This window comes from Pristiophorus japonicus, chromosome 10 (assembly GCF_044704955.1).
Source record: "Pristiophorus japonicus isolate sPriJap1 chromosome 10, sPriJap1.hap1, whole genome shotgun sequence".
Classification (NCBI taxonomy): Eukaryota; Metazoa; Chordata; class Chondrichthyes; family Pristiophoridae; genus Pristiophorus; species Pristiophorus japonicus.
Genome location: NC_091986.1, coordinates 118,695,414 through 118,707,838, shown reverse-complemented (window position 1 = coordinate 118,707,838; position 12,425 = coordinate 118,695,414). Strand labels below are relative to the sequence as shown.

General features: G+C 43.2%; 1 protein-coding gene across 5 annotated transcripts in view; it reads right to left on the bottom strand.

Annotated features, from left to right (window-relative positions):
• ccdc90b (coiled-coil domain containing 90B) overlaps positions 1-12,425 on the bottom strand; it is a 64,840-nt gene that overhangs the window by 5,654 nt on the left and 46,761 nt on the right. For 3 of the 5 annotated variants that reach the window (XM_070891481.1, XM_070891482.1, XM_070891485.1), the window contains 2 exons: positions 11,312-11,365; positions 3,901-4,015 (listed from right to left, as the gene is read on the bottom strand). In XM_070891481.1, the coding sequence (XP_070747582.1) occupies positions 3,901-4,015; positions 11,312-11,365 (169 nt within the window). Of the gene's footprint in view, positions 1-3,900; positions 4,016-11,311; positions 11,366-11,812; positions 12,067-12,425 lie in introns of those variants that run through there. The other 2 variants (XM_070891484.1, XM_070891483.1) reach the window with 2 other exon arrangements.

Here is a 12,425-nt window from a genome sequence, read left to right as displayed (position 1 = left end):
TCCCTGGGCATGTCCTGTCCCAACAGAATGTGGCATCAAGAAGCCCTAGTAAAATTGAAATCAATGGGAATCCAGGGGGAAAACTCTCCACTGGCTGGAGTCATACCTAACAAAAAGGAATATGGTTGTGTTTGTTGGGGGTTGATCATCACAGCCCCCCTAGGCCCAACCATCTTCAGCTGCTTCATCAATGACTTTCCCTCCTTTATCAGGTCAGAAGTGGGGATATTTGTTGATGACTGCACAGTGTTCAGTTCCATTCGCAACTCCTCAGATAATGAAGCTGTCCATGCTCACCTGCAGCAAAGCCTGAAACACTTACGAAATCCCAAGTGTCCAGCCTTTGGCCCTCCATTCACCACAATACTTCTGCAGCTACCGATCTGCTCAACCACACCCTCATCACCACCTCTAATCACGATTAAAACAATTACTCTCGCTCACCTAGACTGTTCCCCCTGGTACGGTCCTCATCTTCATTCCCTTAAGTTCACGCGATGCAGACTTGAACAGATATGGTGGACAACTGGTTTAGCCATTCACCGCCAGATCTGACTGGACCACAGAAAGCACTATCGGGTCCTGCTCTCGTCTGCCAAAATTGCTCACTATTCCAGAATCATTCTGGAATGCAAAGATAACTCCCGGCTACTATTCTCTACTGCTAACCGTCTTCTTAAACCCCTCTCCCGTTTCCTCCACCTTCACCTCTGACAACAAGTGCGAGGAACTTCTGGATTTATTTATCTCTAAGATTGAGACCATCCATCCAGCTGCCTCTGCCACTTCCCTTCTTTCCCTTAGCCCATCAGGTCAAAACTCCTCTGTCGTTCCCCCCCCTGCCCGAGCCCTGAACTCACATCTTTCTCCACTTTCTCTCTGATCTCCCCTCATGAACTCTCCGAGCTCATCTTATCCATGAGACCCACTTCCTGCTCCCTTGACCCTATTCCCACCAAACTGCTGACCACTCAACTTCCTTTTCTGGCTCCCATGTTAGCTGACATTGTTAACTGTTCTGTCCCCTCAGGTACTGTCCCCCTCTCTCTCAAATCTGCCGTCATCACCCCTCTCCTCAAAAAGTTAACCCTTGACCCCTCTGCCCTTGCAAACTCCATCTCCAACCTCTCTTTCCTCTCCAAAGTCTTTGAACGTGTTGTCACCTCCCAAATCCGTGCCCATTTTTCCCGCAATTTCATGTTCGAATCCCTCCAAGTCAGGTTTCCGCACCTGCCACAATACCGAGATGGCTCTCATCAAAGTCACAAATGACATCCTTTGACAAAGGCAAACTATCCCCCCTTATCCTTCTTGACTAGTCTGCAGCCTTTGACACAGTTGACCACTCTATCCTTCTCCAACTCCAGCTGGGTGGGAATGCATTTGCCTGTTTCCATTCTTATCTATCTAATCGTAGCCAGAGAATCATCTGCAATGGCTTCTCTTCCCGCATTGTTACCTCTGGTGTCCCCCAAGGATCTATCTTTGGTCCCCTCCTATTTCTCGTTTACATGTTGCCTCTTGGCGACATCATCCAAAAACACAGCATCAGTTTCCACATGTACACTCACGACACCCAGCTCTAACTCACCATCTCTTCTCTCGACCCCTCCATGGTCGCTAAATTGTCAGATTGTGTCCCCGACATCCATTTCCGGATGAGCAAAAAGTTTCTTCAATTAAATATTGGGAAGACTGAAGCCATTGCTTTCGGTCCCTGCCACAAACTCCGTTCCCTAGCCACTGACTCCATCCCTCTCCCTAACATTTGTCTGAGGCTGAACCACACTGTTCACAACCTTGGTGTCCTATTTGACTCTGAAATGAGCTTCCGACCACATATCCACTGCATAACTAAGATCGCCTATTTCCATCTATGTAACATCGCCCGTCTCTGCCCATGCCTCAGCTCATCTGCTGCTGGAACCTTCATCCTTGCCTTTGTTGCCTCTAGACTTGACTATTCCAATGCTGGCCTCCCATGTTCTACGCTATCTGAACTTGAGGTAATCCAAAACTCGGCTGCCTGTGTTCTAACTCGCACCAAGTCCCATTCGCCCATCAGCCCTGTGCTCGCTGACCTATATTGCCTTGATGTCAAAATTCTCATCCTTGTTTTCAAATCCCTCCATGGCCTCGCCCCACCCGATCACTGTAATCTCCTCCAGCACCACAACCCCCCCCTTCCCCCCACTACCCTAGAGATATCTGCGCTACTCTAATTCTGCCCTCATGAGCATCCCTGATTTATAATCGCTCAACCATTGGTGGCCGTGCCTTCTGTTGCCTTGGCCCTAAGCTCTGAAATTTCCTTCCTAAACCTCCCCGCCTTTCTTTCCTCGTTTAAGACGCTTCTTAAAACCTACTTCTTTGACCATGCTTTTAGTCATCTGCCCTAATTTGTTTTTATATGGTGTCAATTTTTAAATTCTATAACACTCCTGTGAAGCGCCTTGGAATGTTTTACTATGTTAAAAGCACTATATAAAAACAAGTTGTTATTGTTATCGAATGTCATTAAAAAATCCGCACAATATCCTGAAAAGTTCCACTGGCTTTAAGTGTAATCCACATCACTTTAAAGATAATTTATTAGTCATGGAATATTTATCTGAGGTACCAGCAAAATTCATAATAAGGGTACAGCGGGAGAGACAGTTTGTCAACCCTACAGTACAGTATTTAGGGCTAGTTTCCCGAACCGCTTTTTCTGGCAGCCTCACCTGAGGTGCACCGCTTTTGTCCGCTTCCAAGAGCGCCGAAAAAAGACGTCCGTATTCTGGCCGCTCCCCAGCCTCTCCTTGGTCGTGGTACAGCATGGCCCAATGGATTGGGGGTGGACCTCTGCGCATGCGCGCTAGAGTCTGCGTGCATGTGCAGTAGCTCCTGGCAGGCCGTTTCTGCAAACTCGCGCTGCAGCTGTGTGGGAGGGGCGCGAAGCACGCTGTCCCCAGTCCTGGCTGAATGGGCTTCCTCATTGACGGCCCGCTGCGTTCCCTAAGGTAGGACTTCTATTTTTTTATTGTTATTTACTGATTGATTTTGGTGCTTTAGGTGCAGGGTTCCTTCTATTTTTTTATTTATTGATTGATTGATTGCTTATTACTTTGGTCTTGGTGCTTTAGGTGCAGGGTTCCTTCTATTTTTTTATTTATTGATTGATTGATTGCTTATTATTTTGGTCTTGGTGCTTTAGAGGCAGGGTTCCTTCCATTTTATTTGCTAATTAATTGCTTATTACTTTTTGTGCTTTGTTTGGTGCTTAGTGGTGTTTTAAATGTAGTTACTTGCGCCGTTAACTCTAGGTAAGGTTTTTCTGTGCGGACAGAAGTGGCAACATATGCTGGCCTAAGTTAGTTTGGAGCAACTATTTGCTGGCCAAACACCTAAAACAGGTGTAAGTGACTGGGAACGTCCCCTTTTGGAAAAAAAAAAGCCCAACTAACTCACTTACACAGGTGCAAATTAAATGGCCAGAATTGCAACTAAAAAGATAATCCAGAAAAATCAAGTTGCTCCAAAAAAAGAGCAACTCCTGGGGAAACTTGGGCCCTTAGTCTTTCTGACTCACAGAGCAAACTATTTCAGTTTGTTAAATACTTTGAGGACTGCACAAAGGTTACACCTACTGCATGCCAAACAATGTAGTCAAACTCACAAAACTAGTTGAAGAGCACTGTCTGTATTGGAAAATATTTGGCTCTTTGCCAAAACACTGCAATGAAATCATGCAATTTACTTCAAAACACAGCATCTGTGTTTTGTATAACCGTATATGAGAAACACTGTTAGCAATTGTTCTCTATCCTCCTCCTCATCCTTTCCCCATAAGAAAATCAAGAAGATAGTAACCGTTGAAAGTTCTAGTTCATAACTTCAACCCCCTTTTCATGATCTTACCTGCAAGATATCTCATTGTTTCCAGTTTAAGAGATTCCAACATGGTCTTAAGCAAAGCCACATCTGTGTCAATTTTTTTGTTTGTTTCTGTGACGGCACGGTCTGTGTCTGACTTCTAAAAAGGGTCCACAAAAATCACAATAAATAAATCTGCAAGGATTGTATTGCATTCGCAGATTATTTTTCTGTGCTCCCAACAGCAGAGTAGGTAACAGTAGGCAGCTAACATCACTAAAACAGATTATCTGATCATTATCACATTGCTGTTGGTGGGACCTTGCTGTGCACAAATAGGCTGACGCGTTTCCTAGATTACAACAGTGATTACACTTCAAAAGTACTTCATTGGTTGTAAAGCACTTTGGGACTTCCGGAGTTTGTGAAACGTGCTATATAAAAGCATGTCTTTCTTTCAGTGATATTTTGAGGTGATTCTGCCTCTCCTTCCCATTGTACCTGGCAGTAAAACATAGGATTCCTTGGAGGATTGGGGGCAAAGAAGGAGTCTGCAAATATTTGAAAAGTTGGAATATAACAAGATCTAAGGAGAATGGGGTTACAGGAGAGAGCTTCAGCACCGGCACTGGAGACCGAATGGCCTCCTCCCGTATGGCCATTTCTATCATTCTATAAAAACTGAATCTGGGTCATTAGATTTTGTAACTTCATGAATTAAAATGATTATTTTTACACAAGCAAAAACACTTTAGTACATCACTGCATTATTTATGTGGGCTGTGGTGATCATGAGCTACTGGAATCAAGCTTCTTATTGCTGTTGTTATGGCAACTACAGAAATAAGTAGCTGAGAACCAAGGTTTTTCTAGATGATTGGATTCTAGTCATCAGGCCCCAAAAGGAAATACATTCATGGACTCCTATCCCCTAGTCGAGGCAAGAAAAAGTTTACAATTCAGGACTTTTTATCCACTTAAATAGGATACAGATGACTCAACTATCTCCGCTGTGCACAATGTGTAGAGAATAATGGATAATCAACAGTGACTGAAAGATCAAATCACAAGGCCAGGCCTTCAGCACTTTCTAATCATCATTTGAACCTGAGACCACTGCCTCAAAATCACTGCCATGTATCTACTATTTTTAAATTGCTCGCAGACTCATGTGGCATTGCTTATGCCAAATTAGAGGATAAGATGGTTTCTAGCAATATGGGTGACCATATAATACACCACTAATTTATTCATGTTTGGGGATTGAAAGCTATGACTTTCCAGGTTTTTGTGAAAACTGTAAAACAATAACCTTCATTATTCTTATATTTATAAATTGATTTTATGAAATGTAAATCAGGAGGGTTCGGTAATCCACTCTGCCAGATTACTACTGAGGCAGAGGAGAAATAAATCTACCCAATTAAGTTGAAGACCCAAGCTTTTGAGCAAGGCTAGTGCCTTGATATAAAATATTAATGAAGCTACACAAATATACAGAAGACAACTTTATGTTTATGTGTAATCACGCTATTGAGAATATGTACGGGTAGAGTTTCCGTATTGGGCGCAATCCGAAAACTGGGAGCAAATTGTGCTGTTTCTCCAAAGTGAGCTCATGGTGCAAGTTTCTGCCAAATGCATTTGCATAATCACAAACGTAAGCAGCATAATCAGTCAGTGTAAAACAGAAATAATTAATTTTTTTCCTTTGCAATTAACAATTATTCATTGATGTTTATAAGGGCCCAAGTTTCAGATCCCCGGTAGAACAGCACACCTCGGAGAGGCCCGCCTATTTTCTAGAACTCAAAAAGTGCCTAAAACTTGCCTCGCGATTCTCCGATATCTGTAGGCCCGTTTCCAGCTCAGCACGGCGCAGCAGGAGATGCTGGGAGCGGAACAAACGTGTTCTGAACAAGCACTGCCGGCAGGGGGGCGGGGCTAGGGCCCAGCGTCAGTTTGAATGCCGGCAGCGTTGCGTATACGCGATGGAGCGGGCGGCATGCACAATGGCATACAAATATTGGCAATCAGCTATCTTTAAAGGGACATGCAGAAGAGTGATTTTTGGGTGTGTGGAGGTGTGCAAAGCCTTGACTGATTTTTTGTGCCTGAAGGAGTGCTGTTAGCAGTACTGTGGAAGAAATCAGCTGCTGGAATCAGTGAGTGCTGGTTGTTGCTGCTAAACTTCGAGAACAAGTGCTGCATAGGTGAATGCAAAATAAGGTCTGTGTGTTTTGAAAATTCACTGAGTGTCAATTTAATAGAGCAATGGAACAACGTCCACCAAGAACAAAGAATTTCTTGCATGAGGAAGTGGAGACACTAGTTAATGTCATTGAGCAGAGATGGCAGGAGCTGGATACCAGCAACAGTGGTCACACAAAAGTGCCACCCAAAGAAATGAAGAAACGCTGGAACCTAGTTGCAGAAGATTACTGCGCAGTGGTGCATACCAGGAGATCTGGAAGCCAGCGTAAAAAGAAATGGCACGACCTTGGTCAAGTAGTTAGTATAAGTAATATTTTCATTTTTCAATAGAATCTCAATTGTAAATTGGATTATCTGTATATGTCCCACCCCTGCAGAAAGACGCAGTCTGTAAAAAGTTATATTTTAATCTTTGCAGAAGAAATTGGCCCACAACAAAAGGGAAAGAGCTCGAACAGGAGGAGGCGTGCCAAATCTGCATCCACTGACACCCTTGGAACAGAGGGTCATTGCTTTGATGAGTCGTACATGGAGAAAAGCAATCAGTACTGCACAAGCTGGGCCCACACGTGAGGGAGGGGCTAAGTCCTGAAAATGCATCGTGGCCCTTCAAATCAACCTGCTGCCTGGCCTGCTATGTGTGAGACTACTCATGCCACCCATCCTGCCCCCTCCTGTGCTGCTAACCATTTGACTGTTGTGTTATATTTTGCAGATGATGATGCCAATCCTGAAGATACAGAAGAAGAACCAGAAGAACCAGATGCGGATGATCCAGAACAAGGGTGGCTACAGGGATGACTGAAGTGTCTTCAGGGGAGACTTTTGAACTTAATATGTATCAGTCCACATCAACAGACATCAGTGTTTCAAACACTTGCATAGGTTCTGGTCCGACATTCTATGGTTTCACAGATTCCGACGCTGCGGGTCCCATGGGTGCTGGTGGTGGTTGTGGTGTAATGCAGAATTTTACACCCAGTGGCCCACCATCCCAGCCTGTGCCTCCCACTAGAGTGGTGGAGGCAGCAACACTCAGGGCCCCACCATCCCAGCCTCTGCCTCCCGCAACACCCAGGGTCCCACCATCCCTGCCTGTGCCTCCCACTGGAGTGGTGCAGCGAGGCAGACCCAGGCAGAGGAGTAGGAGAATCGAAATACGCTCTACTGAGATGCAGCGTGCAACAGATTTGGGTCAGATTGTGGCATTGGGTGTGGAGAGCAATGACATTACCCGATCACTCGTGGGCAGAGTCAATGCAGTGGGTGAAGAGGTAACAGTACTGACGGGAGAAATAGCAGTAATGACACGGGAAATGAGGGAGGGAGTGTCAGAGGGAGTGCAAAGTGACAGCACAGGCCGTCAGGGAGGTAGCTGCTGCAATAAGGGCACAGAGCCCAGCCAATCAAATTACACTCCCATGAAGAAGTGAACTTTCACCGAGATGTGGATGAGAGATGATTGCAGCCTTTCTTTGCTGCTTTTGTTCTTGTTCTTGATGTAATTGTAGTAACATTTTTCAAATTTAAATTGTTTTGTAAGTTTTGTAACTTTACAACTTATAAGTGATCTTAAAGTTTTTAAGTGATCTTAAAGAGTCATATTAAAGTAAAGTTTGATAAAAACAAATATTTTATTACACTAACGTGCAGTACATTGTGAACTTTTCAATAAAATATTTTTACATTAAAACTGAATCATGTTCCATTAACACCACACAATGCAGGAACAACTCCAAAAAATAAACATGTCCATGCGGAACAGTTGTCGCAGAGCCCTCAGACATCAGTAATTGAAGCGTTCACGGATGACTTGCTGGTGCAGAGCTCGAGCAATCGTTAAAGGAGCACGATGGATCGCCCTCCTCCGACCTCGTGCTCCGGCATCAGGCACTTACATGTTTTCCTGATCGTCGTCGTCATCATCCTCATCCTGCTCTTCCAAATTACTATCATCAGGCACTGGCCCCTCATATGGGTCTTCTGGTTCCACTACCAGCTCCTGCTGCCTCATGATGGCTAAGTTATGCCGCATGCAGCACACAATAATGAACTGACCGACAATCTCAGGGCAGTAGTACAAGTAGCCTCCGGAATGGTCCAGACATCGGAAACGCTGTTTCAAGATGCCAATGGTCCTCTCTATGATGCTCCGTGTCGCAATGTGTGACATGTTGTATTGACGGTCAGCTTCCGTCCGTGTCACGCGTATGGGCATCATGAGCCAGGTGGCAAGGCCGTACCCTTTGTCTCCCAGTAGCCAGCTCTGCCCTTCTGGCTACTGCTCAAACATGTCAGATATAACGCTGTCACGTAGGATGAACGCATCATGGGTGCTGCCAGGGTATCTCGCATCGACTGACATGATGCGATGCATGTTGTCACACACGAGCTGCACATTAATGGAGTGGAAACCTTTTCTATTCCTGAACTGCTCGGCATCCTCCACAGGTGCTCGCAAGGCGATATGGGTACAATCAATGCAGCTCTGTACCTTTGGGAAGCCAGCAATCTTTGAGAACCCCAGAGCCCTGTTATGCATTGCTTGTGCAGTCATTGGAAACTTGATGAAGTCATTCCTCCGCGCATATAGTGCAGCCGTGACCTGGTAAATGCAGCCATGTATTGCACGTTGAGAGATGGCGCACACATCTCTAGTTGTAGCTTGAAATGATCCCGAGGCATAGAAGGAAAGTGCAGCTGTAACCTTCACTTCAACAGACAAGGCAGTCGGCGTTCTACTTCGCGGCTGTAAATCTGCTCTCAGCATATCACAGATCTCTTCTCTGTGGAAACGCAGTCTTTTGACACAATCAGCCTCACTCATGTCCAGGTACGAACACCTGACTCGATATTGCCGACGTGGGTAAGGCCTCCTGCCCATCAGCCTACGGGCTATGACGTTCCTGGTGTGGTGAGCTCTAATCAATTCTCTCCTATGCAGTGAATTGATGGAGAACCATTGCATAATCCATGATGTTGATAATGCAGCATCCATACTTGAAGTAAAGCTTAAACTTTCAAAGGTGCATGCTGGCTGGCTGGCTGGCCCTCCCGGTGTTTTCAAGGCCGCCCCTATCCCCCTGGCTGAATGGCCAAAAGATCGCAGCTCGGTGCCTGCTGCCGCTGCTTCGATGGTGAGGTAGGAAAATTTAGTTTTTTATTTATTGATTTATTTATCATTTATTATTAATGATGGCTCTTTATTGGTAAAAGTGAAGTGTTTAATGCTTTGTAAAATCCCCTAATTTCCCTCTAACATCCTTTCACCCTCTATCTCTCGCTTCCTGCACCTAATTTCTAAAATGTAGGCAAGGTTTTTCTGAGCGTACACAAATCGACACTTACTCCGTTCTAAGTTAGTTTGGAGTAACTTTTCGCTGCCTAAACTTGCAAAACAGGTGTAAGTGGCTGGTAACGCCCCCTTTTGAAAAAAAAAACTGTACTAAAACAAAACTATTGTAACTAACTAGAACTGGAGCAAACTAAATGCCGATAATTGCGATTTCTAAGATACTCCATATTAAACTAGTTGCTCCAAAAAAATAGGAGCAACTCGAGCCGAAACTTGGGTCTGTAACCAGGTTTTATTAATACAGCTGAAAATGGGTTAATCACAATAAGAGTGTCTAAGTCCTCCACCTGTGAGTAACCTGATTTTAAATTACTGAAAATGACTTTAAAAAGCAATACTGACTCATTTGCTAGTTACATTGATGTACACGAGTAAACTTCTTAGTAAATTAAATACTTTTTATTTGTTAAAAAAACTTTTAAACGTGGCGACTAGTGCCCATACGACTAAAAAAATGAGCTCAATTTGAAGAGCCTCATCCTACGGTCGCGATAGGTGGAAACTCATTGTCCTCATTATTTCGACCTGGGGGCTTGGCCAGTTTTGTGGGCGGGACTGTCTTTGAGCAAAAACATTTTTAATCCAGCATTGAAGATTGTGGAAACTCGATTTACACTTGACATAACTTGCGTTTAAAATTCCACAATCTTTTACGCTGGTTTGGCCGATTTCAGCTGGCTATGCGCTAGCAGAAACTCCAGGCTGGCATTTTTAATGGGCCAGAATTTGATGGAGCGGGGCATCTCACGACGTGCCCCATTAGTTAGATTTTTTCCTGCACCCATCAGCTCAAAATTCTTTTGCCCTGCCAGTTGCTGGAAGTGCAAATTGATAATGGTGAAGACAACAGGGCATCTGTGACCTTGGTGAACCTACAGGACCAAAAGTATATCTATCTTCTTAACCAATGAGATTTAAGGATTGAGAAATAAATGGAGGAAGGACTGAGAAGGAGGGTGAATTAGAGTGGGTGAATTCAATGTCCAATCAGGTACAGAAAGAGAAATAAAGAGATGGAACGAATAATTGGATTAAGAGATAGAGAAAAAAAAAGAGACAGAAAGGAAAAGTAATAAAACAAAATTAAAATATGACATTTTAAAAATCTCCAACAACAATTCTCTGCCAGAAGAAAAGAAACTCCACACTTATAATTGTTCCCTTTCTGGGCCAGAGAGGTTGATTGGCAGTCATTAACAATTATCAAGTCATTAAAAGGGTACTTATGCTATTAATTATTAGACTCAACTTTCTGTTGTGAATTTAATGGGCAATTAACATACAAATGTAACAACTTCATGAAATTCACAGGGAGATTAAGGGTGAGATGCCGTTTTCATGAAAGTAATGGTGGAGCGGTGCAATTGCCCAGCACCTTGTAGCAATGCGCAATTCATGGGTTATCTCTTCTGCGTCACAGGTTGCTGGCAGATTTGCACATTAATAATGGCGTGCGCCATTCACAAGTTGTTATTTTCAGCAAATTCCGGCCCCATTTGTCTTTTTATATTACAAATTATACCTTGGACATTAGTGACTTCAATTACCGACGGGGGGGGAGATGGAGCAGTAGAAAATGCTTTCAAAGAGAGAGTTTCATCTTTTCTTGTTAGGTTCTCCTGACTGAAGTTAGCAGTTTCTTGTTGATAGTTTTTGAGCCACCTTCCTCACTTCTGTTTTGTATATCTCTACCTGTCCAGTACTGATTTGCTGCAATTTTATTTTGCATCAATCAACAAGGTATGATGAGGTATGGTGTTACAGGAAGTGTGAGTGTTCACACCAAAAGATTGCAACATTGTCACTATAAGTTTTGAGTGATAATCCAAATTTCATTGCCAGAAACTAACTCTTTGCATACATATTAATAATCTTAAAAACACTTACCAGTTCAGTAAATTCATTTTTAGATGTCATTAACTGCTTCTCTCGCTCTCTAAACTAATGAAAAATGAAATGATCACAATAGATGTGAAATATTAACATTTTTCCTCAATAAAAAAGTTTATCAAGCAGATCATATTTGTTGAGATAATTCCATTATATATATATACATTTTTTTTGAGATAGTACCATTATGGACTAGACTTTCCCTAAAGCCCCCCACTGCCGGATTGCCACCCAAAAAGACCGCTAAGATTCTTCAAATAACGCTGGCAAAAAATTCCATAAAAAAGGGATAAAATACCGGATCTTACACGTAGATTCTCGGCGGTTAAACACGATCCTTGGCAAAATGGGCAGTTCTTAACCAGAATGGGTGGTAAGTACTCAAATTTAGACTGAGGCTGCGGTTGGGCCTAGGGAGGGGGGAAAACTCAAAAAATATTTTTTCAATGAAACAAAAAATAAAAATTTAAAAAACATTGTTAAGATCTTTTTCAACTTAATCGTCATGAAAGAATTTTAAAATAATTATAAAAAAACCTTTAACTTACTTTTCTTTGCAGGATACTTACCTACTGCCCTGGTCCGCAAGCTTTTCGTGGGCAGTTTTTTCGATCTTACCTACAGGTCACCACTGAGGCAAAACTTGGGCGGTGCATGCAGGTGCACGTGGGCGGGCTGCTCCCCAGCGTTATTTTGAAAATGTCGGCGGAACTCTTTAAAAAATGAAGTGGAAACTTTCGCCGGGTGGTTTTCTGCCGAAAAAGAGCAGTACTGTCGAGAAAACCACCGAAAATTAAGGGAAAGTCTAGCCCTATATATTTAAAACGGTTAGGTGGGTCATTACATTCCATTTCAAAATACATGGAAGATCGCTTGTGAACTACCTCTGAAAAGATTTTCCATTCCAATAGTGTTGACAATATTCTGCAATACCTGTTACACACGTCGGTGACACTGGGATAGCTGGTTTCATTGTTAACCGTCACATAGCATTACCTGCTAAGACAATTGTTTACATTGTACAGTGGTAGTTTAAGTCTGTATACAATCATTAGGTAGTTCTGCAACAATCTGTTCAGCCTAACTGATGTTTAAATAAGAGGTTTTTGTT